Raw genomic sequence first — 27066 nt, 5'->3', positions numbered from 1 at the left:
ATGAAAGCGATTGCAGCGAAAAGCAACTCTTAGCACAACGATGTCGCGTGGAAAGCCTTGTAGTGCAAAGCGTCATATTTTGCTGTGCCCAGAGGTGACACGAGCGCGGGAAAAATGGCGCAAAACAAACACCAACTGTTGTGTATAGAACTTCAAAAGTAAATAAAGCAGATGTGTCGTTACAGAAGCGGATAATTGATTCGAGCTTTTATCGATGGTCATGTCGTTATATACACACATACAGAGCAAAAGAAAACCTAATATTTTATTACCATGGAAGCACTCAAAGGTTCGTTTTAACATCGAAGTTTTGACATTCACTCACTATAAGAGAAATTTTTTACAGTAAAAAGAGAATAGGAAAAGTGTTGATGAGCAGCACTAAAGCGGTTGTTTGAAGCTAAGCCCATTCAAAGTCTCAAATGTAGACCATCATCGCCCAGGAATTTGTGTACAACCTTTGGAACATATATCCGACAACGAGGGTCCGATCAAGCTCCCAAAGTAAATTTTACGGAAAGCAGGTTGCCTGTTAATATTTGCCAAATCCGCCGCCAGTGGAAGTCCTTCTCCTACATACTGCAGGAAGATGCACGACATGACGAAACACGCAGACAGGTCTGTTTCATCATAACCAAAGTTTAAAAAATTGCTTGGTCTCCAAGCTTCGAAAAAAAAAATTGGGTATACGGCACTCTCATCTTCATTGAGTTGCGCCGTCCTTTTCGAGATAGTATATGGTGGCCACCGACTGCAGACGAAGACGAATTGGACCGTACGAACACTTTGACTTGCTAAAACTAGAGTTGGGCGTTACGCAGCAAAAAGTAACGGCGAATACCTATGAGGCTGTCGAACGGCAAGGGGCAACGGAGAACGAGCCTCAGTAGTGAAAAAAGAGTTTCAGATCTGGTTGCTTTGGGAGGTGAATTCAGAGAATGCGGCAATACGTTAAAATCGGCACTATAGTGCGCGGATAAATAACTACAAGCGCGGCACCACTGACACATAGATAGATGACCTAAGGAGAAAGGTGCCCAGATCAATAGCACTGATCGATTGCAGTTGTCAGAGTGAGTCGAGCAAAAAAAAAAAAAACACCATCCTTCAGAACACACTTTCACCGTGGGTTGTCGAAAGCAGAGAATTTCAATGTGGTGAAAGAAGACTTGCCTAAAAGAGTGGCTGAGAAGAAGGATTACAAGCAAAGCAAGACCATCTTATCACGAAGTTTACTAGGGAATGAGACAAACTCGGTTTGAGAAGTACATCGAAAAAAAAGGTGGGGAGTTTCCAAGACTGTATATCACAGCAGAAAGCATTTACACAAGATTGGCATGAAGGAATCGTCGCTACGCAACGCGAGAGCGTTAAGACTATCTTGAGAGCACACGTGAGTATTTGCGTTCGGAGTTCGCGCGCATGGCACGTGCAGCTCACCAGTGTCTATTGTGAGCACCACTGCAGCAAAAGTTATTGCTTGTGGCATGCTGCTTGCATTTCGATTCGGTCCCGCCGCTTTGCCAGAATTAGGCAGTGAGAGAGATAGAGAGAAAACATTAATTTATAATGACATGTGGAGAGTTTCTCGTAGGGTAGAGCACTTAATTTAGCGCCCCATTGGCTCGTGCCACTGCGCGTGCCTGCTGGATCCGCCATCGCTGCTCCTGCCGGTCTAAGCTGGTCAGCAGCGTCTCCGAGAAGGGTGGTGAAGGGGACGGAATAGGGGAGTAACCCGCCGGTCTGGGCATTCCCAGGTTGAGTGATATAGTGTGAGCTTTGCTCCCCAGTAGGGAAAGTATATGAAGGATATTGTGCGGGCGGAAAAGGTGAAGGTAGCTGGTAGCTGGCACCATTTCCTCGCCTAAGGAAATGGTGGGGTGGCAGCAGCGTCTCCGGCTAACTCTGTAATGCTGTACAGTTTTATAGTGCGGTTAAGCGGTTCTGTCAGTGCGTCGTTTAAGTTAGACATATCTTCCAAAGGCGCCAGGTTAGCGAGGTTTCGGACTGCCCCATTAGCGTGTTCATTACCATGGAAAGAGGCGTGTCCAGGCGTCCAGATGATAAGCGCTTGGTGTAACGCTATGGTTTTTAATGACGTAAGAGAAGGGAAGTGCAGTAGAGGATGGCAGAAGACTAGATGGAGTGACGAAATTAGGAAATTTGCGGGTGCTATTTGGAATCGGTTGGCGCAGGACAGGGGTAATTGGAGATCCCAGGGAGAGTCCTTCGTCCGGCAGTGGAGATGAATAAGATGGTGATGATGATGATGATTATGATGGTGCGGTGTATGTACGATGAAGGATGCGGTGTATGTAGAGTATCACCATTCCTTGTGCCAAAGTCCTGCAGGTGGTTTGTGAATTAGTGACCACTTTGATAGGTTCCTGCCGTGCCGGTATGGTAGAAGCGTGTGCGATGGTTAGGGCCATAGCAGCCTCTTCCACCGTGCCACAATCCACAGTGTGGAGCGTTGCCGAACCCCTCAGGGTGTATGTGCTATCTAGTTTCACTAGACACAGGGTACCGGGTCACGTCAGTGTACAGAACCGGTGTGTGCAATGTGTAATCGGCAAAGAGTCGAGCCAGGGCCGGGGCTACTGCCTGTCTCCCGCGTTTATGATGGTCAGGGTGCATATTCCGGAGAATTGGGGCCACGTGAATTTGTCTTTAGTGCTATGTGTAAGAAGTGTGCGGTCTTTCGGTTGTGGTTTTCTTAGTGTTTGGAATCCTAGCCGGGATAGAATGAGGCACCCTTGCCTTGTTCGTTGCAAGCGTTGTAACTGGCTGCTAAGGGGGCCTTCCATTAGCTCTCGGATGATGTTGTACACCCGGAGTCGTAGTTGAAGCTGCATGGACGCATGTTGTGGCAGTCCCAGCGCTGCCTTTAGTGTCTTACGGAGGAGGGCCTTCATCTGTGTCTTCTCGGTCTGGGTCAGGTTACGGTAAGGGTGGTCGGTTAATCTGCTCATTATGAGGCCTTGCATGATTGTGAGTACATATTTTTCTAGGAGTCCTTGTCGGTGGTTCGTAAGGCACTTTATCATGTGCATTACTTGGGCGATATAATGGCGCAGTATGTGTAAGGTATGTGTGGCCTTCCCGTTGTAATGCATGTGAAGGCCCAGTACACGGAGTCTGTCTACCCTTGGAATGAGTTTAGTATTAGAACTAGCATTACAGTCTCTGATAGTGTGATAGCACTATCCGATAGTCTCCGCTTGCTGCAGGCATGCGCATCATCATCATCATCATCATCATCATCATAATCATAATCATTATCATCACTAGCCTGGTTACGCCCACTGCAGGGCAAAGGCCTCTCCCATACTTCTCCAACAATACCGGTCATGTACTAATTGTGGCCATGTCGTCCCTGCAAACTTCTTAATCTTATCCGCCCACCTAACTTTCTGCCGCCCCCTGCTACGCTTACTTTCCCCCTTGAAATCCAGTCCGTAACCCTTAATGACCATCGGTTATCTTCCCTCCTCATTACATGTCCTGTCCATGCTCATTTCTTCTTCTTGATTTCAAGTAAGATGTCATTAACTCACGTTTGTTCCCTCACCCAATCTGTTTTCTTATGCCTTAACGTTACACCCATCATTCTTCTTTCCATAGCTCTTGGTGTCGTCCTCAATTTAAGTAGAACCTTTTTCGTAAGCCTCCAGGTTTCTGCCCCGTAGGGGAGTACTGGTAAGACACAGTACGCCTAGAGAATTGTTTCTTTGAAATTACTCAGCGAAACAAAGCGATGGAGCTTTGCAAGGTGGCAGGCTCTTATATCGGCGTGCCCTAAAATCGCAATCTATTCAGCCGTGGCTGCTATAAGGGAACAATTTTCGTTTATTTTATGGTGCGTTTCTAATATACTATGCCGCAGTGTGGGACTTAGCGGGCAGAATGAAAGCATGCGCATTACCGATAGAGAAACGTTCCCTGAAACGCAAATGAACAAGCCGGCTCTTTGTAATCTCCACAAGACTGCCTCAACTCAAGCGATTAGTATGCTTCTTCTTGAAAGAAATGAACAAAAAAATAAATTCCTAGCTCGGTATGGTTACTTTTTCGTGCAGTGGAATCCAACTTCTTGCCTTTTGAACAGTCCTCCCTAAATTAAAGGACAGAATGAATCGGATAATGAAAACAGGGATATTTGTAATCAAGCGTGTCAGTTTACATAGCCGTTCGCTCTACGAATATTCTTTTCTGACGTGTTCTGCTTATACTATAGAACTATTAGACGAACCTAGAGACACTAGTTCCTGTTGTCATATGTCCATGACTGTAAGGCATGCCTACTGATGTTATTACTTACCTAATAGTAATTTTAATTATGAATATAATATATTAGGATCCCTAATTGAGAAATATGTTGCATAGTGCGCTCCGAAAGTCCTTGCTTTATCCCTGCTGCAGGGCCCATGTGGCTTCCTGTCAGCTGTTGCTGACAGACACTGCTTGACTCCAAAAGAATCGCTAATGCTCCTGCAGACACGAAGTTAAAAGAGCTCCTTTTTACTGCTTCGTTACTAACATAAAGAAAGCGCTTCGGTGGGTCGTGTTAGTCGCACTCACTGAATTCAAAAGGACTTAAGGTTGTGCGTCAAAAATGTTCTCTGTGCTGTCTCTGTTGTATTTTACAAAACCTTTCTATTGTAAGAGGATGCTGTGCAGCTAATAAAAACTTGTAATTACCAACATATAGGTTTTCATAACGTAGACTTTTCGGTGTTGGTCAAAGAGAAGTTTCATCGCGGTTTAAGCATGCGCATATGAACAACGAAGCTGTCTGCTCTGGTGTGTGCCGTCTTCATTATAAAAGCGGGTTATGATTTCATACGAGAAAGTTAAAAAAACTTCGTTCCTTTCTAAAACTTTCTGAAACACCCAATTTCCACAACAGATAAAGCAAACGCATCTATGTTCGAGAAGCCAGGATATTTTCTTTGCGTATTTCGGGCTGGTTAGTTAATTAAGGCCTCACAGTGAGGATTCCTTCATGCAGAATTTGAATTTTTAGTTTGTTCTTCATCTGAACGCTATTAGAATTTACTTCACCCGCGATGGCTACTTAGTGGCTATGGCTAATGCACTTCTAAGAACGAAGTCACAGGGTTAAATCTTGGCCACGGCGGCCGCAATGGGATGGGGCCTAAATGCAAACACACCCATTTACTTAGATTTAGGTACACGGTAAAGAACACAGCTGGTCAAAAGTAATCCGGAGTCCCCAACTTCGGCGTGCCTCCTAAGCAGATAGCGGTTTTGGCACGTACAACACCTTAATTAAATGCAGCATTATGTGCATTCTTAAAAGTCCTTGGAGAGTGGGAGGCGGTAAGGTAATTTTCACTTACGAGTGACATAGTTCTATTGAGAAGACCATTGCCCTGCATAAACAAATGGTTTTTTTTTTCATTGACTCACGAATGCTTTCTGAGAAGGATTTGGAGCATCGCTGTGGAGAAGATTGTTCGAAACGCTTTACTTTTGAAGCACGGATGCAGAGGCCTTAGAAGTTTTGCGCTGATAACATATACCGCATGTTTGGGCAATGACTGTCACAGACTATCAAAAACACGCGATACAAGACAAAATTCTCCCCAAGCCTAATTTGAGTGACAGACATCTAAATTTTCGTATTAATCACAAAAACTATAAATTACCATATTGGACCAGTGAACTTCTAAAAGTACCACTGTTGAAAATTTTAAACGCGCCAATATATTTAATGCATATACCATTTTGTCAGAAGCTTCTTGACATGCACCGAGGCGTAAGTACTAATAATACGGGACAAGGGGGCGCTGTCAAGCAGCGATTTAGCGGTTTTTTTCCCTTCGCCTCAGCCTTGGACCTATTTATGCATCTCTGGAATAAAGTCTCAGAGTCTGAATCAGATTCGGACACATGCGCCGAAATACGTTGTTCAAGTTTATACCTTAAGGCGGTGGGAAAACCTGCGGTAACCAAAATGTGTGCTTGAATTGCAATAGATTTGACTGCCCGCTTGGAGCGGTAGTTTCCGGAAATTCGTTATGCGCGAAGTATCAGCGAAATCTTACGCTTTTGGTACACCGGTTGACTTCAATCGCGCAATTTTATTCTATGAAACTATCAAAAGTGCTCTGCTCCAGCATTAAGCACCTGTTGTGTTTAAGGCTTTGAACGAGGGCTGCTCGAAAAAGGATATGCTATATTGGCTCGTATTCTAGAACGTTCATTCCGCCAGCACTGCACGTCGACTCAATCGTGATGATGTTTATTGAGACACCCTTTGAATGGGTGTGTGGAGAAATGACACCTAGCCTGTTTTATCCAATCAGGTTTTACTATATCTATGGCTATGTAGCCTTTCGTCTAGCTCCATCTCAATCTTCACTTTTGTATTAAAACCACTATTGCTATATCGCACCAATACCTGCGCTTGCAAGGATTCTGGTGCCATCAATCTCTTCTCTGCTTTCTACCTACAAATGCGCTGCTAGTCTCTTACTTATTTCGATCGCTGACCAGTCAATCCTGCCACCTTGTTTGAATTCCAAGGCCTCTGGAAGTTGGACACTCCCTACAGGGTCTCTGTGGGTGAATATCTTGGCACTCCATTGCGATTTCCCGAGTCGTTCCGGGAATTTTTTTCTTTTTCTTCTTTTTGCAGCACACACGTCTCACCTTGTGGCGCATATTTACTCCAATTTATTTTTGTCCTCCGGCAGCAAGCTCGGGCCGCAAATAGCAAGGCACTCCCCTGTCCGTTATCATAAAAATTTTCCTTCCTGATTTCTTTCTTGCTGTTTTCGTAAATATCCATGGCCTTCCATCCCTTGCGTCTAGTTTTCAGTATTTGTTTTTCCCAATTTATTTTTTATGACCTCAGGCTGTCTATTTACACTTCAATTACTCTGTGCATGGTGTGCATGGATGCCAACTTTCCTGGCATCATCTTCCATTCCGTGTCCACGCTTTTGGAGTGCATATATTTGTACACTTTAGCCACTGATGAAAAGTACACTAATGAAAAACAATGAAAAACAATTTGTTCTCATCAATTTTTTTTTCAGTGTTTCTTTAAAACTAATGTTGCGCTGCGCTTCTCTGATTTGAAGAAAGCAAACGACAACGCCACACTTCGACAGACGTGATAACCGCGCGTCATGATCGTCCACGGCAATCTTTGTCAAGCGTAGTGTCTTGTGCAGGCGAGGGGCGGTGTTGTGGTCAACTCGAAGGAGTGGAGGACGGGGATCGAGCCGAGGCTCGTTTGAGAATATGGGGGTTAAGCTGCTAAGCTATGATTGGGTATCACAGACGGTTATATGCGCTGGCTCATGGACGATAAGATCACTAAGACCCCGCCGCAATTAATACAGGAGGAGGGCATTTACGCCTTTATTTAATACAAAGCTCATTCCACCGTTCTCTCACACACACAAAAAAGGAATTTGAAACAACTTGGCATATTAAAGAAATACTAGAGTATTCGCATTACGTATCCCACGCTTAGATAAGAATATTTAGGCATCAAATTAAGCATGTCAAAAAGGGTACGTTTGGCACTGGCGTTAAACACACACCTATGCCGTGGTGCAGGCTACACCTAAAGAAAGTAACATAGAACCTAAAGTATTTATTTATGAAGTTGACTAGCCACTTTGTATTAGTAGTATTCGTTATTATAGACCTGTTTTACAGGAGCGCCGGTGCTTTGAGGCTCCTTCATGCAAAATTATAAATTTCCCTCTCATATCCCCAAGCTATGTTTAACACTTCAAGACAGTCGTCACCGAAACATGCCTCATAATTGAGCAACACATTTAGGCCAAAATATTATCGAAATGTGTCGCCTAATGGGCAGCGTACATTTGTTATATTATTGCTCTCCTAAATCAAGAAGACGGCTCAGAAATTGAGTAGCAAACCCCGGTATAGAGGTTACATAAGCGGGAATAAAGTGCCAGAAATTCCGGACAACCTTTCGACTGGTGGACTTACCTGCCGCCTTTAACAACAATAAGACCACCTATCGATGCGTTGGTCGGCCTTGCTCAGGCATCTTATTCCTTTTCATGTAACTTCTATACCCCATTATATCAATGTTCTGGCGTTCTTTCGAAATTCAGATATCTATGACCTTTGAATAAGTCGTTACACCGAATAAGTTTTCTCTGTATTAAAGCTTTATTAAGGTTACCACGTGAGTGCTCTGAAAAGAAAAGAAAATGGGCAGCATGACAAGGAAAGTCTCGAGAAGAGATGACATTCTATCATTCTTTGGGGATCGTCCCGGGGGAAAATAACGCTTCCGCCACAGAGGAACAAGGAGCTAAATCGGCTTTTCCTGAGCTTTTAGAAACGAGGTCACTAAGATGATCGGATTTGCAGCTTGATTATACTCATTATAGTCCTAAGTGAAAACACGGCTTTTGTCAGCTTCCTTTCGCCTCTCTTCTTTGAGTGTTGCTATAACGGTTTGGGAAATTTGTCATTTTATTTAATCTTAGTGCAACACAAGCTACGCGACTTTGAAGTTCTGCTTAAAAAAAGTCAGATGCACATTTGCGAACGCCGAGCAAGAGCAGCGTGGAAAAGAAAATACAGCATTTCAGCCAAAACTTCATGGAAACAGTTCAATGATTTTTTTTCTTCAGACGAGACAGGCGCCATTGTCCTCGTTATGCATTGCACATGCTTAAGGTGTCACGAAGGTTTGGTTTACGGACCGAAAGTGTGGTGCACAACAGCCAAGAATACCACGAAGTCGTGAAGACTATTGTCCTTCATTGAATTTCTCAATGGTTCAGTAACACTTCTATAAAATTTTTGTCAACACACAAGTGCTGACGCGTCGAAGGCTCAAAATGCAGACCAATAGCCGATTGGAGAAATAATTTACGGAAATCGCGCGGGAAAATTTCTATGAATGTTTTACTTTATTTCAGTTTTCTATATATTACCGAACAAGAGAAAGTAATAAGTATTAAAAGTTCTGGGAAGTAAGACGCTATCAAGAATTCTATATGCTACGGCCAGGAATTGAACATGCGACCTTGTATTTAGAAGCTGCAGAACCCAATGAGCCGATGTACTACAACGGCTGGACTTATCTGCGTGTGAAAGTATATAGCGAGAAGTCTTACAGTCATTTGTGCTGGTGATTCAAAGTGTCAGATATCAAACAGAGGTTCACAACAATCAATCGATCAACCATTTGTTTTTCTTACTTTTCATGCAATTTCGCTAAGAATAAGCCCCACTAAAGGTGATTCGGACTCCGATTTATACCCCTGTCAAGCGAGCAAGTTAAGTGCCTTCACGATGAGCGCATTTCGGGACCTCGAGTGACACTTTATTCTACGCGGTGCTAAACGGGAAAACAAAGCCCACTCGCAGTAGTAAAAAAAATGGCGACAGTCTAAGAGCGCGCTTTTTGAAGATGTAGATAAAAAAAAGAACGTTAAGAAAGTTATGGTTTTGCGTTGATTTATACATAAAAACAAACTTAATCGATCTTTTCTCAACAAAAAACTAAAATATTTTTTATTATGAGAGTGCTACACGTAAATTCCGGCCAAGCAAATCTAGCCAATCCAGAACCACATGATGGCGTGCGACAAGGCCGCATTTGATCCAACTAGAACTGAATATGAGCAAGTTTCAGGCTACTGCGTATCTGTGCGCAAAAGCCCGGCGTCAACGGCAAACACAACTCGACGATGACCTTGAAGACACAGCTATAAACTTTCAGGTACTTCGAGGATCAGCTCACGGCGAACAATTTCAGCATCGCGACCGTCCTGGCATACCATTATCCTTCCGCCCATCGGGAACGGTGGCGCTTTGTGAGGAGCGACACATGGTCTGAGGACACATTGCCCCAACCTAAGCGAATTTCATTTCCAACAAATCCTACGTGCGTCTCCCACCAGCATTCGGTACGTAGTGAAATCGTGCCATCCGGTCTTTGAGCGGCGAACTACCAACGTGATGAAGCCGATCAGAGTCGAAAAACACGTCGCAGTCGGAAGCGTGGAGGAACCAGGGCGAGCTCGCGGCGATCAGACGCGACGACACCGCAAAGGCCGCGCACACGACTCAGAACACGACCGGCGCAGTCAGCACATGTTCGCGCAGAAACATAAATAAACTCGAATTGAGTGAAAATGGCCACGCCGCCGTGTCGCATCACGCCTCTCGCCGTTAGTTGCGTACACGATAAATTCGTTTCTTTACATTGCTGCTTCGATTCTCGCAAAACACAAGCTATTTTCTTAAAAGCTGTTCAACAACGAAAGTCAACTTCTGTGCACTTTTTTTTATGCATTACAATTTGTACCACCGAAACCGCTGGCGTTGAGGCAATACATTCAGCCAGGAAAGTGCGTTCCATGAGCGCATTCTGACCGGGGCGCACTCTTTTGTGGGTGACACACCACTTGCGACTTTTAGATTTGGTAAAGTACGCTTAAACCAAGTACCACTCTCCGTAAGTGCACTTAACTTGCCCGCTTTGAAGGTGTGTTAGTGTACAAGACAAAATTGTCTGGTTAAAAAAAAAAAAACAAGTCAGAACTGCACCGTCACAGTAGCTTAAGGGACATGGGCTGCAGAAAAACTGCGAATTTATGTTCTGTTAATGAGTAGTATACTTTTAATTCAATATTTATTTGTTTATTTTATTTGGTATTTTGTATTTATCTTATTTAGTGCTTGTAAAAGCAGAAGCCGCTTTCGAAGCATGGGTTATTCCCCTGATGGCATAGCGACCCTTAGGAAACTTTCATAGAAGGCGGCACCAGATTTCCCTGCAGGTGTTACAGTGATAAACTCTTTAATCTCCACCAGTGAGAGGAAGAGGAGGAGAATTGGAAAAAAAAAACAATTTGTAGAGAAGCAGTGAAGTTAACCAGATGTAGTTCTAGTCGGTTACCCTGCATAGCCTGCTCAAGGCCTACTCTACAGACCCGTAGATTTCAGTAACTTCAGCTGCGCAGTATTAGCTAACCAAGATTTGGTCAGTCGAGCCTTTTTTTTTTTACCTCGTTCGCCGCTGTGCTGTTCAGGGATTTTAGAGGGGGCGACCATTCACTATCAGAAGAGAAAGTTGTAGGCCAGCGTTTCTAAAGTAACACCGCCCAAGTGCAATATCCAAATTTTAAAAAAGAGAGAAAGAAGAAACAGCGTTTAACGAGGTACCCACATACACAAAAAAGGCTCGACGGACAAATCTGAATTTGCCAAGACTAGGCGGTTGAAGGTACTGAATGCAATGGGTCTAAAGTAAATATATATATATATATATATATATATATATATATATATATATATATATATATATATATATATATATATATATATATATATATATATATATATATATATATATATATAGCGGGGAAAACGCAGAGAATATGTGTGAATGCCTCATCAGAGTCGCATGTGAGGCACGTGGGGCAATCGAGCGTTCCAATAAGAAAGGCAAAGGAGTACGTGAATGACACTTTATTGGCAGGAATTCGATGAATGTCAGGTCATAACGGCGGAAATGGGAGAGCCATAGACCCCACAGTTATGCATTTCTATGTTTTATACGGGACTCAAGATCGGGATATTTAATTGAAAGAACTTAATTCCTTTGCGTTAGGACAAAAGTTGCCACCGCGGGAATCGACACCACGTATGCGCACTTGTTCTGAGAAATGTGCAGCATTGCTTCGGATACGTGTACAAATGTTACCTGCTATATTGGAAACCGCAAGAACGAGGGGTATACTGCCAAATCCTTGGAAGCTCCGCACTCCCTGAATAATTTCTCAGGTGGTTTCGGATAGCTTCTCGTCCACTTCTCGCTAAAAAAAGCACACAGGTAGACCTACGGCCACCAGTGCACTGACGCTTAATTATTCGCAATATTTGACAGCACCGCGGATAGTTTTCTGAACTGCGGTCGACGCCCCGATGTCAGCGCGCGTGCGCTGGAACACCGAGTCGTTAGATGCGAGATTAAGCGCGCACGCTCACAGTAGTCTGCCTGCATCTCGTACAGCTTCCCGCGGACGTGGCGCTGTTATAAACGAGGACGATAATGCTTGTAAGCACTCCGCGCTGCATAATAGACGAAGCGAACGCTCCGGACAGCAGGCGCACGCCGTCAATCGAGAGAACGGCAGCTGGTCGTCGCTTCCTCTCCTTCCGAATAAGTTATAACTTGATCAAGAATTCCACGGGCTCTCGCTTGCGGTATAGTGTCTGTGTGTGGTTCTTGAGTTGCAGCAGTTTCTTTCGGGCACATATTGATTTTCACGAAGACAAATGAAAAGCAAGAAGAAAATGGCTCGAGCTGCGCCGTGCCGCTGTGCGTAAACCTCAGAACCTCCGGTTGCCCTTCGTTCCTGCAGCCATATAGGAATATTTCAACACCGGAAAGGGTTATTCGGAAACAGCTATCTGCTGGGAAAACTTCGTGAGCCCTTCTTTCCTGCAGCCATATAGGAATATTTGGACACCGGAATCTGTTATTTGGAAACAGCTATCTGCTGCAAAAACTTCATGAGCCCTTCTTTACTGCAGTCATATATCATATAGTCATTTGAACACCCGAAAGTGTTGTTTGGAAACAGCTATATGCTGGGAAAACTTCAAGAGAGAATATTGCTAGGGTGAACTCAATAGACAGAGCTCAGTGGAATAGAACTCAATGAAATTCAATAGAAAAACTGTTTCCCTCACTGTACGAGGCTGCGCAGAAGGGGCAGTGGTCGCTACACGTGGATGAAAGGTCAGCGATGATAATAGTTTAAATATCCCAGTTGAAAAACACAACAGGAAATTTTAAGAGTCTGTCGTATTTTGGGACGTTGTTTCTGTAGTTCTGTTGCCTGTAGTTCTGTTGCCTGTAGTTCTGTTGCCTGTAGTTCTGTTGCCTGTAGTTCTGTTGCCTGTAGTTCTGTTGCCTGTAGTTCTGTTGCCTGTAGTTCTGTTGCCTGTAGTTCTGTTGCCTGTAGTTCTGTTGCCTGTAGTTCTGTTGTCTGTAGTTCTGTTGTCTGTAGTTCTGTTGTCTGTAGTGTGACGTCCTGTAGTAGAAAGTTGTGTAGTTCTTGATCAATATTTAATTAAAAATTGACAGAGACGTCCGTAAGGTTATGTAAATTTGTTAGTACAAAAAAGAAAAACATAAAAGTAAAAAAAAATTTAAAAAAAACGTCTTCGCCTAGGATTCGAACATGCGACCTCACGATTCCGAGCCCGGCATCTTACCACTGCACCACCCCTGATATTTTTTTTTTCTTTATTACATGGAAAAGAAAACTGAAGGTGTATTCCAAAGTGGACACAACTACACACTTAAAACTCAGGCAAACACACACATGCATCCAACAAGTGCATCCAGTCTGGCGGAGGTTCCTGCACAGCGTACACACTTCTTACATACGCAGCACTTTCGCGAAAAAAGGATTTTGTAGTTCGCGGGCTTTCGGCATGGCGATCGCAGAGTCTACTTCTCCACAGGCTATATAAACCAAGTACAATGAACATATCATAGGGAGGACCACCTGTAACGTTAAACGGTAGAAACCTAATTGAGTATGGAGTTATGTCAATGTCCTTTTTAAGTGTCCGTTGGAGAATGTCCCAAAAAAATACAGCATCCCTACAGTCTATGAAACAGTGATCTATGGTTTCGGCACGTGGACAGAGCCGACAGTTTGTTGACCATGGCACAAAGCAACCCCTCGAATTCAACCAAGTTTTAACAGGGAGTGTTTCCGAATGTAATTTAAAGAAAAATGTTTTAACTCCAGGAGGCACATACATTTTTCGGACGCGTTTAAGTACATCCTGATAAGGTCGATTTAAATAAGGTGCACGATACAAAGGATCTGGGAAAATAGAGTCAACCAGTGCCGCAGAAATTGCTTTTCGACTCGCTGTGAACACGTACTCCAGGCTGAATCTAACTTTCAAGAAAAGAAATGTATCAACAACCTCCTTGAGAAAGCCCCAAGGAGCCTGTGGGACATCTTTGACATTTGATGACACTACTATGTTAGGAACATAATGAACTAAACGCAGTTGCAACATTTCACGCAAGAACGGATGGTCACTGTCTCGAAAGAAAAACAGGCGAGAAACAATTTGCCTGACGAAGAGGTGTACTAATCCTAGACCACCACGTTCAAGGGGGAGAAACAGATTGTCGCGCCGCATCCATTCACAGCTCGAACTCCAAATGAATGTTGCAAATACGCGATGCAGTGCCTGAAGGCGAAGTCTTGAGCAATGCAGTACTTGGAGCACATACATAAGACGGGAAGCTAAGAAAACGTTACACACTTCAGCACGAAAGAACACGGACAAATTCCGACCTCGCCATGAATTAACTTTACGTTGAATTTTGCCAACTTCTCCCGACCAATGAGGGTTGCTATTTCTATACTGTGAGAGGGGCACACCTAAATAACGCAGATCTTCTTTCCATTGAATCCCTGCGTAATGTGATGGCATTGTGGCCCATAATCCAAACCAAAAACCTGAACTTTTTTCAAAGTTAACGCTTGCACCAGAAGCAGCACAAAATTCTTCTGTAATTGCAAGAGCAGTGTTTACACTCTTTTTATCGGTACAGAAAAAGGCCACGTCATCTGCATACGCAAGAACCCGAACCTCATTAGTCAGTAATTTAAACCCTTGGAAATTTTGTTCTTTAAGAATGCGCATACAAAGTGGCTCTAAATACAAGCAGAACAGAAGCGGTGACAATGGGCATCCTTGTCGTACTGATGACGAAAGCCTAATCGGATCGGAGAGAGAGCCATTTACTATAAGCCGCGTTGAGCCATTAGTATAACATATCCTCACACCTCTAAGGAGCAGAGATCCGATATTTATATGCTCTAGTAAAGTAAACAAGAATGAGTGATTCACCCTATCGAACGCCTTAGCCAGATCTAGCTGTACCATTGCCACCTGTCCAATCCCCTCAGCTACACACTCTAGCACCGATCTCGCAACATGAATGTTCGTCTGAATGGACCGTCCCCTGATGCCACATGTTTGATGATCACCGACCACAGATGTTACTACAACTTGCAAACGGTTAGCTAATACCTTAGCAAAAATCTTATAATCCACATTGCATAAGGAGATAGGACGATATCCGTCAACTTTTTGCAATTTCTGTTCATCATCGGTTTTGGCTATAAGGACGGTGTGTCCTTCGTACATTGTGGCGGTTAGGTACCCTACTTCCAAGGCCTCTCGGTACACCTGAAGTAATAATGGCGATAAGAGGGAACGAAAACACTGATAAAATTCGGCAGTAAGGCCATCCGGGCCGGGCGTTTTACCCTTCGCTAACGAATCGATGCATGAAGTTACCTCATTGATATCAATGTTTTCGTTTGTATAATCGTACTCATCCTGATTTAACTGGGGCAGCAACGATACAATTTTTTTGGCAGCATCTGTATCCAATGGCATATGGTCTCGGAATAGTTTTTGGTAATGTTCAAAAAATGCTTTAGTTATTAGAGTAGGCTCGTTAACAATGATTCCACCATACTCTATCTCTAGTATTTGTTTAGACAGCGCGTGTCGGCGCTCATCACCAAGGGCCCTACTGCAAGGCTGTTCTTCCAGGAAACGCTGCTCTCGCGCCCGCACTAGTGCACCTCTGTATTGTTCTGCGTTCAAAGTTTGTAACTGTGCCTTGACCTTATGAATATCCTCAATATATTGACCCGGATGTATGCATTCAAGCTCATGCAACTCACTCAAAAGTCTATACAAAGCTTTGTAATTATTCTTTTTTTCAAAGGCTAATATTGATGATTCTTCGATAGCTATCATTTTAGCTTCCTGTTTGAATAATTCCCACAAAGCAAAGAGTGGCAAGTCTTTGCGGCAAGACACATGAGCTATAAGCTCAGTAATACGATTTAAGAAACGCTCGCGCGAAAGTAACTGGTTATTAAATTTCCACAGCTCCCAGCACATACGCCGACTTTGGTGCCGACGGCTGCCAAAAGATGCTGAGACTAGGCAATGGTCACTGAAGAATATAGGATGCACAGTGTAACCATGAATAAGAGGTAGCGCGCTAAGTGAAACGTAAATTCGGTCAAGCCTTGCATGCGAGGTACCCTGGAAGTGCGTATATCGACATCCCGCCTTTTCATTTTCCCCAATGTCCACAAGCTGATAATCACATATCAGGCGTTGCAACGCATCACTACTGGGATCATGTCTCAGCTTCAGTGACGTACGATCTTGCGCGTTACATACACAATTAAAGTCTCCAAAGAGGACCAATGCGCGATCAGTACAGAAATGATTTTCTAGAGATAGGAAGAAACACTCGCGTTCACGTAACTTGTTCGGGGCATAAACACACACAAATCTAAAGCTCGTGCCACTGATATCAATATCGCAGCAGATTAGGCGCCCTTCCCTATCTGTAAACAAATGTAGGAAATCACACTGTAAATTTTTGCTAACAAATAACATACAGCCTGCGGAAACGCCTACTGCATGGCTGACACAAACATTATAGTCAGATATGAATGGAGATAGAGCTACTTCTGTGTTTTCGTCGGATTCAATCTTTGTTTCTTGGATAGCAGCAATATCTAATTTTCTATTGCGTAACAAATGAAGAAGCTGTACTTGCCGTCGCTTACTTCGTAAGCCACGGACATTTAAAGTGCCAAAATGGAAGGGAAGAGCGCCCGCCATGATTACCTATGTAGGTGCAGCGTCTAAACGCTGCTCCAGAGGTGCACCACTCCCTTCTCGATGAGGTGATGCACTATGGACTTTTTGGTGCACGTTAACACAAGGGACATCAGCAGGTGTAGGTGTTCCCCGGAGCGGTTTTGTCAACTTTGACACCTTGGGAACGCGAGCTTCCTTTGCCGAGGGCGATGGGTTGTCGGATGGCGCTGGACGCTTCTTGGCGGCCTCGCACATCGATCCAGATTCCACAGGCAGTGGGCGATCTTGAACTGGTGGAGATTCTGCCCAAGACACAGTTGGTTCGTCGTCAGGTGCCTTAGTCTCCTCCTCGCTCGCAGGCTTCTGGCTGAGGCTAATGTCAGCCGATGACGGTTTGATCTGTTCTTGTCGATGAGTCTCAGGGAGTGTTTCTCCAGTTGCATCCACAACTTCACTCACGTCCATGAGATGATCGGTGATGGTATCAGCCTCAGCCGGTCTATTTCCACGAAGCTTGTCAGCGTAAGTTCCGACGCATGCATCTGCAGAGTGACCGTAGCGGTGACAGTTACTGCAGCGTGGTGTTCGACATTGTCGCCGGATATGCCCAACTCTGTTGCACCGGAGGCAAAGTGGTGGTCGGCCAGGTACCAAGATAAGGCACTGGTGGCCATATATGCTCAACAGATGTGGCAGATTACCGGCAGAAACGCCATCTTTCAATGTGAACGCCACGTCTCGGTTAGTCATTTGCCAGCCCTCCATGCCGTCACACCGCCACATTTCTCTCGTGATGGACTGCACTGTGCCATATGGCTCTAGCGCTTCAACAATCCGTCTCTGTTCGAGGTGTGGGGGAAGCCAAAGAAGCTTCATCTTGACATTCTTGCATTCCGGGTCTATGACCAGGCACTTGAGGCCTTTCACCAACAACTCGCCTTTGTCGACAAGTTTCTGTTTCGCGATGCTATTAACACATGTTACCAACCACAAATGGCTCATCTGGTATTGTCCAGCGCCGAGTATTTCAGTTGCATTTAGCACTGAAAGGAGAGCATCGCGAAAGTCCGGGGCTCGATACGGCCGCCCTGCCAGGTCAGCATGCAGGAAAACTGAATTGAGAACGGTGTTGCCAGTCGGTAGACGAGGAAGAACGACTTTATAATTACCGGAATCGGTAGATGACGGTGGGTGTGATCCTCGGCCAAGGGCCGATGCGCTGTTTCCAGCGGAGCTCATCGCAAACGTGGCCGTTCGAACAAGCCTCTTCCGCACCACCCCTGATATGCTTTTCGGGTGTACGTTTTGGCCATGTGAACAGTACGACAAGCCGATGCGCTGATGTTTACATTTGCATTTTGAGAGCCAAGATCCGCTATCACTCCACCGCGTCAAGTGCCGCATCTCTAGAAGAGCAAGAGTGTTCGTACCATCGACAGGTACATCGTGCAGTGCTAGAACATCGATTTTGATGTACGATATCCATATTAAATAAGAAATTCAGAAATAGACAACGTTGACTTTTAGGGTTATTACTGCTAGTTTCGACAGTTGTCTCTCGTTCTTTACACTTTTGAGCGCGCATATAATTCGTGTGTTCAATGCAAAATAGCTACATGAACATTCGTGGATGAGAGTTCTTTCTGACAGCATACTGGCTTCTCACGGCAGCACTGTACCAGATTAATGAGACCCGAGCGAGACAGCTTTTCACGCAACTTTGTGGAACAACCCAAATCTTCTTTTCCGCTTCGCATAAGCTTGTAAAATATTCCTGGGAAATTAACTAATGCGTCAGTGTAACAGCACATGTAAGTCCACAGGCCTGTGTGCCACATCTTACCAAAAAAAAAACGGATACGCAGCCATTCCCGCAGTTGGTATGATTTTGATCAGCGGCCGATTTTGAGGAGGCCGGTAGGGCGTTGCTGGTGCCGCGTCGTCACGGCACAATTGTAACTATTCGCCACGTCGACTTTATTACCGGTGTCGGTGCCATCAGCATTGCCGGCTTCAGAGAAGCGCGATTGAATACCGCGCAAGAGAAAAGTACAGTGTACACCACCGATGAGAAAACATACAATTTTAAAGGACCGCGACGGAAAGCGCTTCTGTTGCGACTTCGGAACTCTTGGCCGTCGCGACCGAATGTTTCTGCTGCGACGTCAGAATTGGTGTCGTAACGTCGGAGTCGCTGTCAGGATATAAAGCTGTTGTTCCGACTTCAGAACTCTTGTCGCGACAGAATGCTTCTGTTGCGAAATCAGAATTTCTGTCGTAATGTCAGAAATGTCTCCCAATTAAGAAATGTCAACAACTTCTGTCGTACAACAGAATTTCTGTAGTTGCGACAGGAATTCCTTTTGTCTTTTTCAACCGGGCACTACAGAATCTTGTCGCATCACACAATTTCAGTGCACTTCTGCTGTCATCATTGGGTACATGTTGCGGCGATAGGTTTCCGTTGTGGAACAGTTCTCTGTAGTACAACAGCAGTTTGTCCATTACTTCAGGAACACTTCTGTTATGACAACTGGGGGCCTGTTGCAATGATAGGCTTCTGTCGTACAACAACATTTTTCTGTAGTACAACAGAAGTTGGTCGCATTACTTCAGGAACACTTCTGTTGTGACAATTGGGGGCCTGTTGCCACAATAGGTTTCTGTAGTATTTCAACAGCTCTCTGTAGCACTACAGAAGTTTTTCGGGTTACTTCAGGAACATTTCTGTTGGGACAACAGGGTGCCTGTAGTGATGACAATTTTTTCTGTAGTACTACAAAAATCTGTTGTAGAGCTTCAGTTTTCTGTTGTAACAACAGACATACGACAGACTGTACTTCTGTAGTAGCAACAACAAATGTCTGTTGTACATCAGAAAAGTCTGTCGCTCCATCAGGAATCTGTAGTTACTACAGAAAAATCCTGTTGTACAACAGAAATTTCTGTAGTACTACAAAAATCTGTTGTAGAGCTTCAGCTTTCTGTAGTAACAACAGACATACGACAGACTGTACTTCTGTAGTAGCAACAACAAATGTCTGTTGTACATCAGAAAAGTCTGTCGCTCCATCAGGAATCTGTAGTTACTACAGGAAAATCCTGTTGTACAACAGAAATTTCTGTAGTACTGAACACAACCTCTGTTGTCATTTTCAACTGGGATGAATGACAGTATGCATTAGGACATCGGTTTTCCTCTGGAATCAATCCTTTTTATAGTTGTTACTGCATTGCAGTTACTGCTCCGTTCCCTCGGGAGAGAGAAAGTGAGAAACATGTTTTAATATATAATGTAATATTTTGTACCGTCACACATGTTACGCGCCAATCCACACTACAATAACGATAAATGAAATGACCCGTTTGTATTTAACCTTAGGAGCTCTGCGCATAATTGCAGATATCAAGGCGGTGCACGAAAACGGAAAACCAATAATGCAAATAATAACATTTAACGCGTTGTATATGCCTATCAGATCAGACAGATGTGTCTGCTCGGTGCTGCAGGCTTGACTAATATGTGTAATGAGTTGGTGGAAGGAGTTGGAAGGTACCCTCCAGTCTGTTTCCTCTCGGTGTCGTATGTCATCATGCAGTGTGTTCACTTCGTCCATTGCTTTTCACGAAGTTTTACATAAAGCTTGTTATTCAGTTAGCTGGACAGTTACTTTACAAGTGCTCTGGAAGTGAAATAGGTGACTACTCTTAACAGAGGTTCTTACATAGGGACGTCGCATAGGGTGAATTCTGTAAACTTGACTTTTATGAATATATTTGAATATGTTTAAATGCCCCAGAAGGTATTCACGAAGCGTCTTGATGGCATATGAAGCATCTTGGAAGCATCTTGATGGCAAATATGTGCACATGTAGCGATTATCAATAATCATTTATGTGAAATGCGAAAATGCGTTCGTGGCTCTGTTCCGCCAAGGATTCGTCTTTGCCTAGTGATATCTTTCTGTGAACAGCTCCAAGCGGGCTCCAATTAACAAGGAGCCGCACTGCACATACGCAGCTTTCGCTTCATTTGGGAAATGAGTTAAACATAGTTCTGGAAAGCAAGGCACGTGTTGAATAAAGAAATATTTTCTTGGACAAGTTGTTCATAACACAGGAAGAAAAATATTTTAAACATTTCTTATCACCTCTAGTATTCGGCCGCGAGGTTCTTTCAAAGTGCACTGCCTGTGGTTTCATGGGGGGGGGGGGGCGTCCTAGTGACTGATATTTGACTGTTTTATCATGAATGTGATACCCCATGCTGGTCTCATGTGGTACTTGTAAATATCATGCTTCTTCAATCAACCTAAGTTGGAAGTAAGCGCCAGTCCTGTGTACACGTCTCGTCCTTGTTTCTTTCGCGTTGCTGTATTTGCTTCTTGCGGATTGAATGTTGGAACAAGTTTAGCAATGTCCTTGTCACGACAAATTGACCTCAGCAACGGTTCTTGCGGCACAACAGCTGATAAGCTCAGTGAGACTGTAATTTTTTAAATCATAGTTTCATGAGTTAGCAAACATCGCTTGTAACTACAAACATTTTATGGTGGCGGAGAGAAAGGCTTGAAGTGATCACGAAAACAATAGACGTTGCTGCACCGCTAGTGCAGACACGACATTTAGTAGGGTCAGCTGAAGATGGGCATGTAAAAGGACATGCGGGGAACACGATTTACCTGAGCCAAGTTTAGTCAGGGCGAAACCTGTTGAATAAATATGAAACGTTGAAGTTTGCTTGAGCACCGCGTCGTCAGTGGTGAGGAATTCTGAACACACTTCTGTAAATGAAGTGATTCCACGTTTACTTGGTCAGAGGCTGTGGTCGTTCCTGGCGATAGTTGTGTACAGTGGTAATGCTTTCGTGAGCTACCCACTCGACGGCTGTTTATCTATGATATGAGCGTAGTTACACCGCCAAACACTAGTTGAAGTTCGGCGTTTGTCCTGCATGTATCTTCGATCGTCCCATTTGGATTTGGCGCCGGTAAATCCTGTTCCACAACACTTGTAACCACCTTGCTCAGCTTTGTTGTTTGATTCGAAAACGGAGGTGACCTAGTTTCAGCCAAAAGAAAGTTAGTTAAATCGGATTCATTGAACTTAGGCTACGCTGCGCCATCCGCAAGGTAACAATTATCAATGAAATATAAACGCACCGCATCTCTTAAGCGGAAGACATGCAAGGGGTAACTAGCTCTGTCCGTGAAGAAGAGAATAAACGAAACTAGTATAAACACAATTTATACTGAATGCAATAAATCAGCTCAGAGGAAAAGAGTAGCAACACGAACAATAAAAGAGAAGAAAACAGGGTGATCTACAGATAAAAAGTGGTCGGCTACCTGTATAACCATATCCATACATTAGCAAATCTGTAAAATTCAAACAACAGTTTTCAGTGCTCTTCTTGCTAGATTTATCTTCACAATTACAATGCATGTGCCCTTCAGACTAATTGTTCCTTTGTGTCTTGTACTTATATGGACTAAACGTATTCCTCGGTATCTGCTGCCTCTGGTAGGATTGAACTCCATCTACATAATATCGTTGTATTGTTGTTCGTTCTGTTCATTTAAACATGTGACGTTTGTGAAGAAAGTCATTGATTGAACTACTTCGAAAATAGAGCTTACATAACTCCCTTGCTTAGGGCATGCCTCACAAAATTTTTTCGACAGTTTTCTACGCGCCTTTAAAGCGGAATATGTATTGGCCGTTCGGTACACCAATCTGTTACTTGAGGTAAATAATATAATTGAGTTGGTACACAAATGAGGTATGATTTAAGTTCACAGACGCAGCCGCTAGCGCCTCTAATATTTTGTAATTGCTAAGGTATTAATTATGCCACGGGGAAGTGTAACTTGCTTCAAGGTCAAATTTACCCGCTGTGGTGGCTAAGTGGCCTCGGTGTTCAAGTGCTAAACACAAGGTCGTGGGATCAAACCCCTGGCGCGGCGGCCGCATTTCGATGGGGGCGAAACGCAAAAACGCCCGTGTCACGTGCATTGGGGGCACGTTAAAGGCATTCTGGTTGTCCAAATCTAAGCCGAGTCCAGCACTATGGCGTCCCTCATAATCAAATGGTCGTTTTGGCACGTGAAACCCCAGAGTTCATTCATTTATTCATTCAACGTCGAACTTCCGATGCAAGTACAAGCTGGTAATTTGATTACTTCTGCGTTTATTTACGTTTCTAAGGCCCGTTACCATTGACGCCTTCAATACTTCTTTTCTAGGTCCACTGAATTCCACACCCACTCAATAAACAACACAATACTTCCCGGAAATAATACTAAACGATCTGCTCAAGAGAGGAACACGGATTTTACTTGCTGCTTCCTCGTTATCTGCAGCTCCTTTTCATTTGAGTTGCACATTCGTCATGGTTAAAACCAATTTCTGGACAGTGTACGCACATCTTGCAGCTAGCGGCTCTTCGCAGGTTGCACAGGAAGTGCATGCATTCGTTGCCATTGCCCGCAGATTCCCTTTGGTCTTGCTTCCTGCGCGGCACAGCTTCAAAAGGAAGCTCGACCGAGGCATGCAGTTAGGGCACCGGTGCAGTAGGAAGATTCGTGGTCCATTAGGAGGCTCGGCGTCTTGTTACTCTCCTTTCGAGCGGGCGGATCGAATGCGTACGTCTGGTGTTGTGATCCCGGGAGAGAACGCGGCGTAGTGGAGGGAAGAAGCAGACGGAGAAACTCTCGGAAGGAATGGCGTCGCCCCGTTCCGCTCATATTGCCGGAGAAAAGTGCCGACAGTGTGTGTACAACCGCCTCCCGGATACCATTACATCCCATCTAGAAGCAGCCTTTCTACACCGTGACCTGATTACGCGTGGCCATTGGTCAGCCGCTGCAGTTCGGTTCGTCCGGTGTACAGCTATCCCCGTGTACCGCTTGCTTGCACCGCGCGCCACACTCCTCCCCATTCGCCGTTTCCCCGGAATGCACGAATCCAATGTGACGCGGAAACTATTTAGTCATTAGTAGAGTGGAGAGCGGTTGAGGTTCTCAGCCCCTTCAGAAGAGATGTGACCGAGGCATTTTCCCAGCGCCGGGGAAATTCGATGGGCTACCAGCATTTGGCGAAGGCGTGAAGCGGGTGGGAGCAGGTGCTTTTCCATTGGTTCCTCACGAATGCCCGCTCGAGCTGTGAGCGTCTTAATATACATCGTCTTAGGCGCTTTTCGCCGCTTCTCGGTCAAGAACTTGACGTTGCTCGATGTACGGTTGAAAGCGGACTTGTAAGAAACAAAATCGTGGTTAGTTCTCCCCTTGATAACCTTTTATCGCTGTCTTTACGGCCGCGCACACAGGAACAGTAAGACCTACCGATCACGTGGTTCAAATGTTCATCTTTGCAATTGCACCTCGAGTAAGAGGTTGGGAAGGGTGATGCGATCGCCATTTAAATGACACATAGATTCCGACAACAGAATTGTGTCTGCAATAATGCCTGAAGCCTCTCCGGTTTTCTTTTTGTTTTTAGTCTTTTACATTCTTTCTGATATGCCACACATTGAAGACGCCAGAAAATATTCCGCTTTAGGTATATTGTTTTTCCTCGTCGAATGATCCCGTTCGAGTGATCCCATTGCAGCAGAGGACGACACTTATACAATACGTGCATAAAAAACGTAACCAATTGTACTGCAGTCTTTTCGTCCAAATATATAATAAATTATGGGGTTTTACGTGGCACAACCACAATCTGATTATGAGGCAAGCTGTAGTGGGGGAACTGCGGAATAATTTTGCACCACCTGGGATTCTTTCACGAGCACCTGAATATAAGAACACGGGTGCTTCCGCATTTCACCCGTATCGAAATGCGGCCGCCGTGTCCGGGGATTAGTTTCTTTCGTTGGTAATTTTAGCCAACTGAAGGAAGGTTAGGAATTTTTTTTCAGTGATGCTGCAAATTCTTTTCCGTCTTTCATTCTGCGTATTAGACAGAATAATCGGAATATTGAAATGTTTCTGAAACAAGGAAGCTTCCTTTCTTAGGGCGGTATCATAACTGCATCTATTGCTCCAGATACGCGCTTCGTAACAAACCTTCTTCGATCATTTACGTGGGAGGGACAGCGTGTGCATCAATTATGCGGAAGAAACTATTAGTCACAGTGTTAAGCGATTGAAACGTGATGCTCGGCCCGCATTGCTGCCGGCGCATTATTGCGCCATCAATGTGTGTTGATCGGTTGGTGGAGTGAAAGGCAAGAGAGCGAGGAGGGTGCGGCAAATGCCCTCACATTACGTCACAAAGGCTTTGCTTTTATCGTATACCACAGGGCGTCGGCTTGGCATGCGCAGCGCCCTCCTGTGGTGCAAAAAGCGCCGGCCGCCATACGGACCGAGTATCTAGTTTCAATCGCTGAGCACTGCACATCATGCTAAGTACACTAGGCTTGAAGATTGAGTGAAGTTTCTTGCTATGTTGCGCTTCACCAGTGTTATATTGCTAAGTACTTGCCTGTCACCAGGGATAGTAAAGAAAAAGAAGCGCAAGCGCTTGTCACGTAGATATTGAATTACAACTTTATTTATAATGATTTTGGGGGTCTTTCAAGCGAGAAGGGTTTAAAAGAGCTTGATAATGCGCGCAAGTCCTTCATGTCTGCAGACCTGTAGACGTACTACAAAAAAAAAGAAAAAAAGAAAAGGCGTACCTGTTTCCGGAAACTAGCGTACAGTGTTTAAAAGGATTCACATGAAGAAGTAAAAGCTACGTTCCGAAAGTGCCCTAATTACGATCTTAGTTCGGCCACTGCTTGTTTCTTCAAGTCTATCTCCCTATGAAAACATATCTTGTCTAAACATGAAAGAACTTCCGGGTTCGATCACTGTTAGTCCGTCTCATTATAGTTGTCAGGTTAGTTAAGGGATAACTAAGTGATCATACGCACTACTAAATCATAACACAACAACAACAAACAAGAATACCTGCAGTAAGTACACTAAAGACAAAATTCCACGACAAACATAAATGACATGGTCTCCTCATGCGTTGAAATACAGGCTCACGCGAATGCCAAAAGCCGACATTGACTATTGTTTCATCACAAAATATCTTTCTGTTTCATCTGTTTCAAATGTTTCATCTTAATATCTTTCTTTCTTTCTTATAAGACAGCAATGTAAATATTTTAATATTTATTTTTCAATGAAGGTATATATATAATATATATATATATATATATATATATATATATATATATATATATATATATATACTACAATAAATGCACTTATTAGTGAGAATGCTTATGTCACCCCATCACATATCCTGGTTCTTGGTGGGTGAGTCACTTAGTTACTTAGGACTGAATGGGGTTTAACTGCTGAAGTTAGAAGCAGAACGCTGTTGTCCGCTTCATTCCACTCTCATGCAAAAAAAAAAAATGTGTAAGACAAAGAATAACATAATAAAATAATTATTGTTATCCTATACTAAACTAAAATAGCACTTTAAGGTGCACAAACACACGCTTGCAAGAGTGAAAAAAAATAGAACAGCTTAAAGATAACAATGAAGGCCAGGCACTGCACAAAATCGTCCGCAGTACTTTGCGTTACATGTCCGTACCTATACAAAAAAGTATTTTATTGTACTGAAAGCGGTTCTTTCAAGGGCAATACCTTTCAAGGCCAAGGCCTTTCAAGGTCATGGTCCGAGTATCGTCCCAAGGGACAATGCCTTATTTAACAGAATCCTAAGTTTAAAGGGCATCTGTTGCCTTTGAAGTGTGCATAATGGTCAGTCCTGGAAAGCGGCTGGTCATATCATCGTTCGCCGCTCCACACGAACTTTTCGCGGAACTTGCACTTCTAATTTTATAAAGAAAATGTTTCGTGTATGCGACACCAAGGCCAATGCGATGTGACAACGCTTCCACACTTCGCGGTGTCTTCCCATATACACTGAATTTGAGCCCAGAGTCTACGGCATAAAAACAGACCTTTTGGACTTCATCGAGCCATGTCGCAAACGATCTTATCGCCGAGTTTTCATAACATGTTTCTAACTTAATTGCGGAAGACTGGAATGTTGTACTGTTCTTCATGTTCCTGTGGACCTTTCGGCAATTATTCCGCTCGTTCTTATCCAGTTAAGCTTGCATGACTGGGAATACACTGATATGCAATTCCGTCACCCCGCGTTCCCGCAACTCGTGCCAGCTCTGCAATTTTCGCTGTTACATAACTGTGTACACTGTTTGCCTGAATGCTGCACACTATAGGTAAAGCGCCGACTGGGAATCCGCACCCACAACTTAATTATCTGGAGGCTGACGAGTCGCTACAAGCCTTGCCGCTTCCAATATCGCGTAGAGTA

At 44.1% G+C, this 27066-nt stretch overlaps 2 protein-coding genes across 3 annotated transcripts in view; both read right to left on the bottom strand.

Annotated features, from left to right (window-relative positions):
- Nucleotides 1-27066, bottom strand: part of LOC139059140 (uncharacterized) — a 293594-nt gene that overhangs the window by 178919 nt on the left and 87609 nt on the right. The gene's annotated exons all lie outside the window — the stretch shown is intronic.
- LOC135913402 (uncharacterized) lies at nt 1605-17974 on the bottom strand. Its single transcript, XM_070537879.1, has 3 exons — nt 16886-17974; nt 2761-2964; nt 1605-1743 (listed from the first exon to the last, which is right to left on the bottom strand). The coding sequence occupies exons 1-3, from the start codon at nt 17953-17955 to the stop codon at nt 1605-1607; spliced, it is 1413 nt and encodes a 470-aa protein (XP_070393980.1). The 5' UTR covers nt 17956-17974.

This window comes from Dermacentor albipictus, chromosome 4 (genome assembly GCF_038994185.2).
Source record: "Dermacentor albipictus isolate Rhodes 1998 colony chromosome 4, USDA_Dalb.pri_finalv2, whole genome shotgun sequence".
Lineage (NCBI taxonomy): Eukaryota > Metazoa > Arthropoda > Arachnida > Ixodida > Ixodidae > Dermacentor > Dermacentor albipictus.
Note: the sequence above shows the minus strand (reverse complement) of the source record. Positions and strands in the feature narration are given on the sequence as shown.

What these genes read in the sequence shown, in the direction of transcription:
- LOC135913402 (XM_070537879.1), bottom strand. Translation starts at nt 17,955, where the DNA reads ATGAGCTCCGCTGGAAACAGCGCATCGGCCCTTGGCCGAGGATCACAC. An exon ending in CGCGTTCCCAAGGTGTCAAA is followed by an intron (nt 2,965 to 16,885) that starts GTTGACAAAACC and finishes CATAATGAGCAG; the next exon opens with ATTAACCGACCACCCTTACC. An exon ending in CAACGCTTGCAACGAACAAG is followed by an intron (nt 1,744 to 2,760) that starts GCAAGGGTGCCT and finishes GGGAATGCCCAG; the next exon opens with ACCGGCGGGTTACTCCCCTA.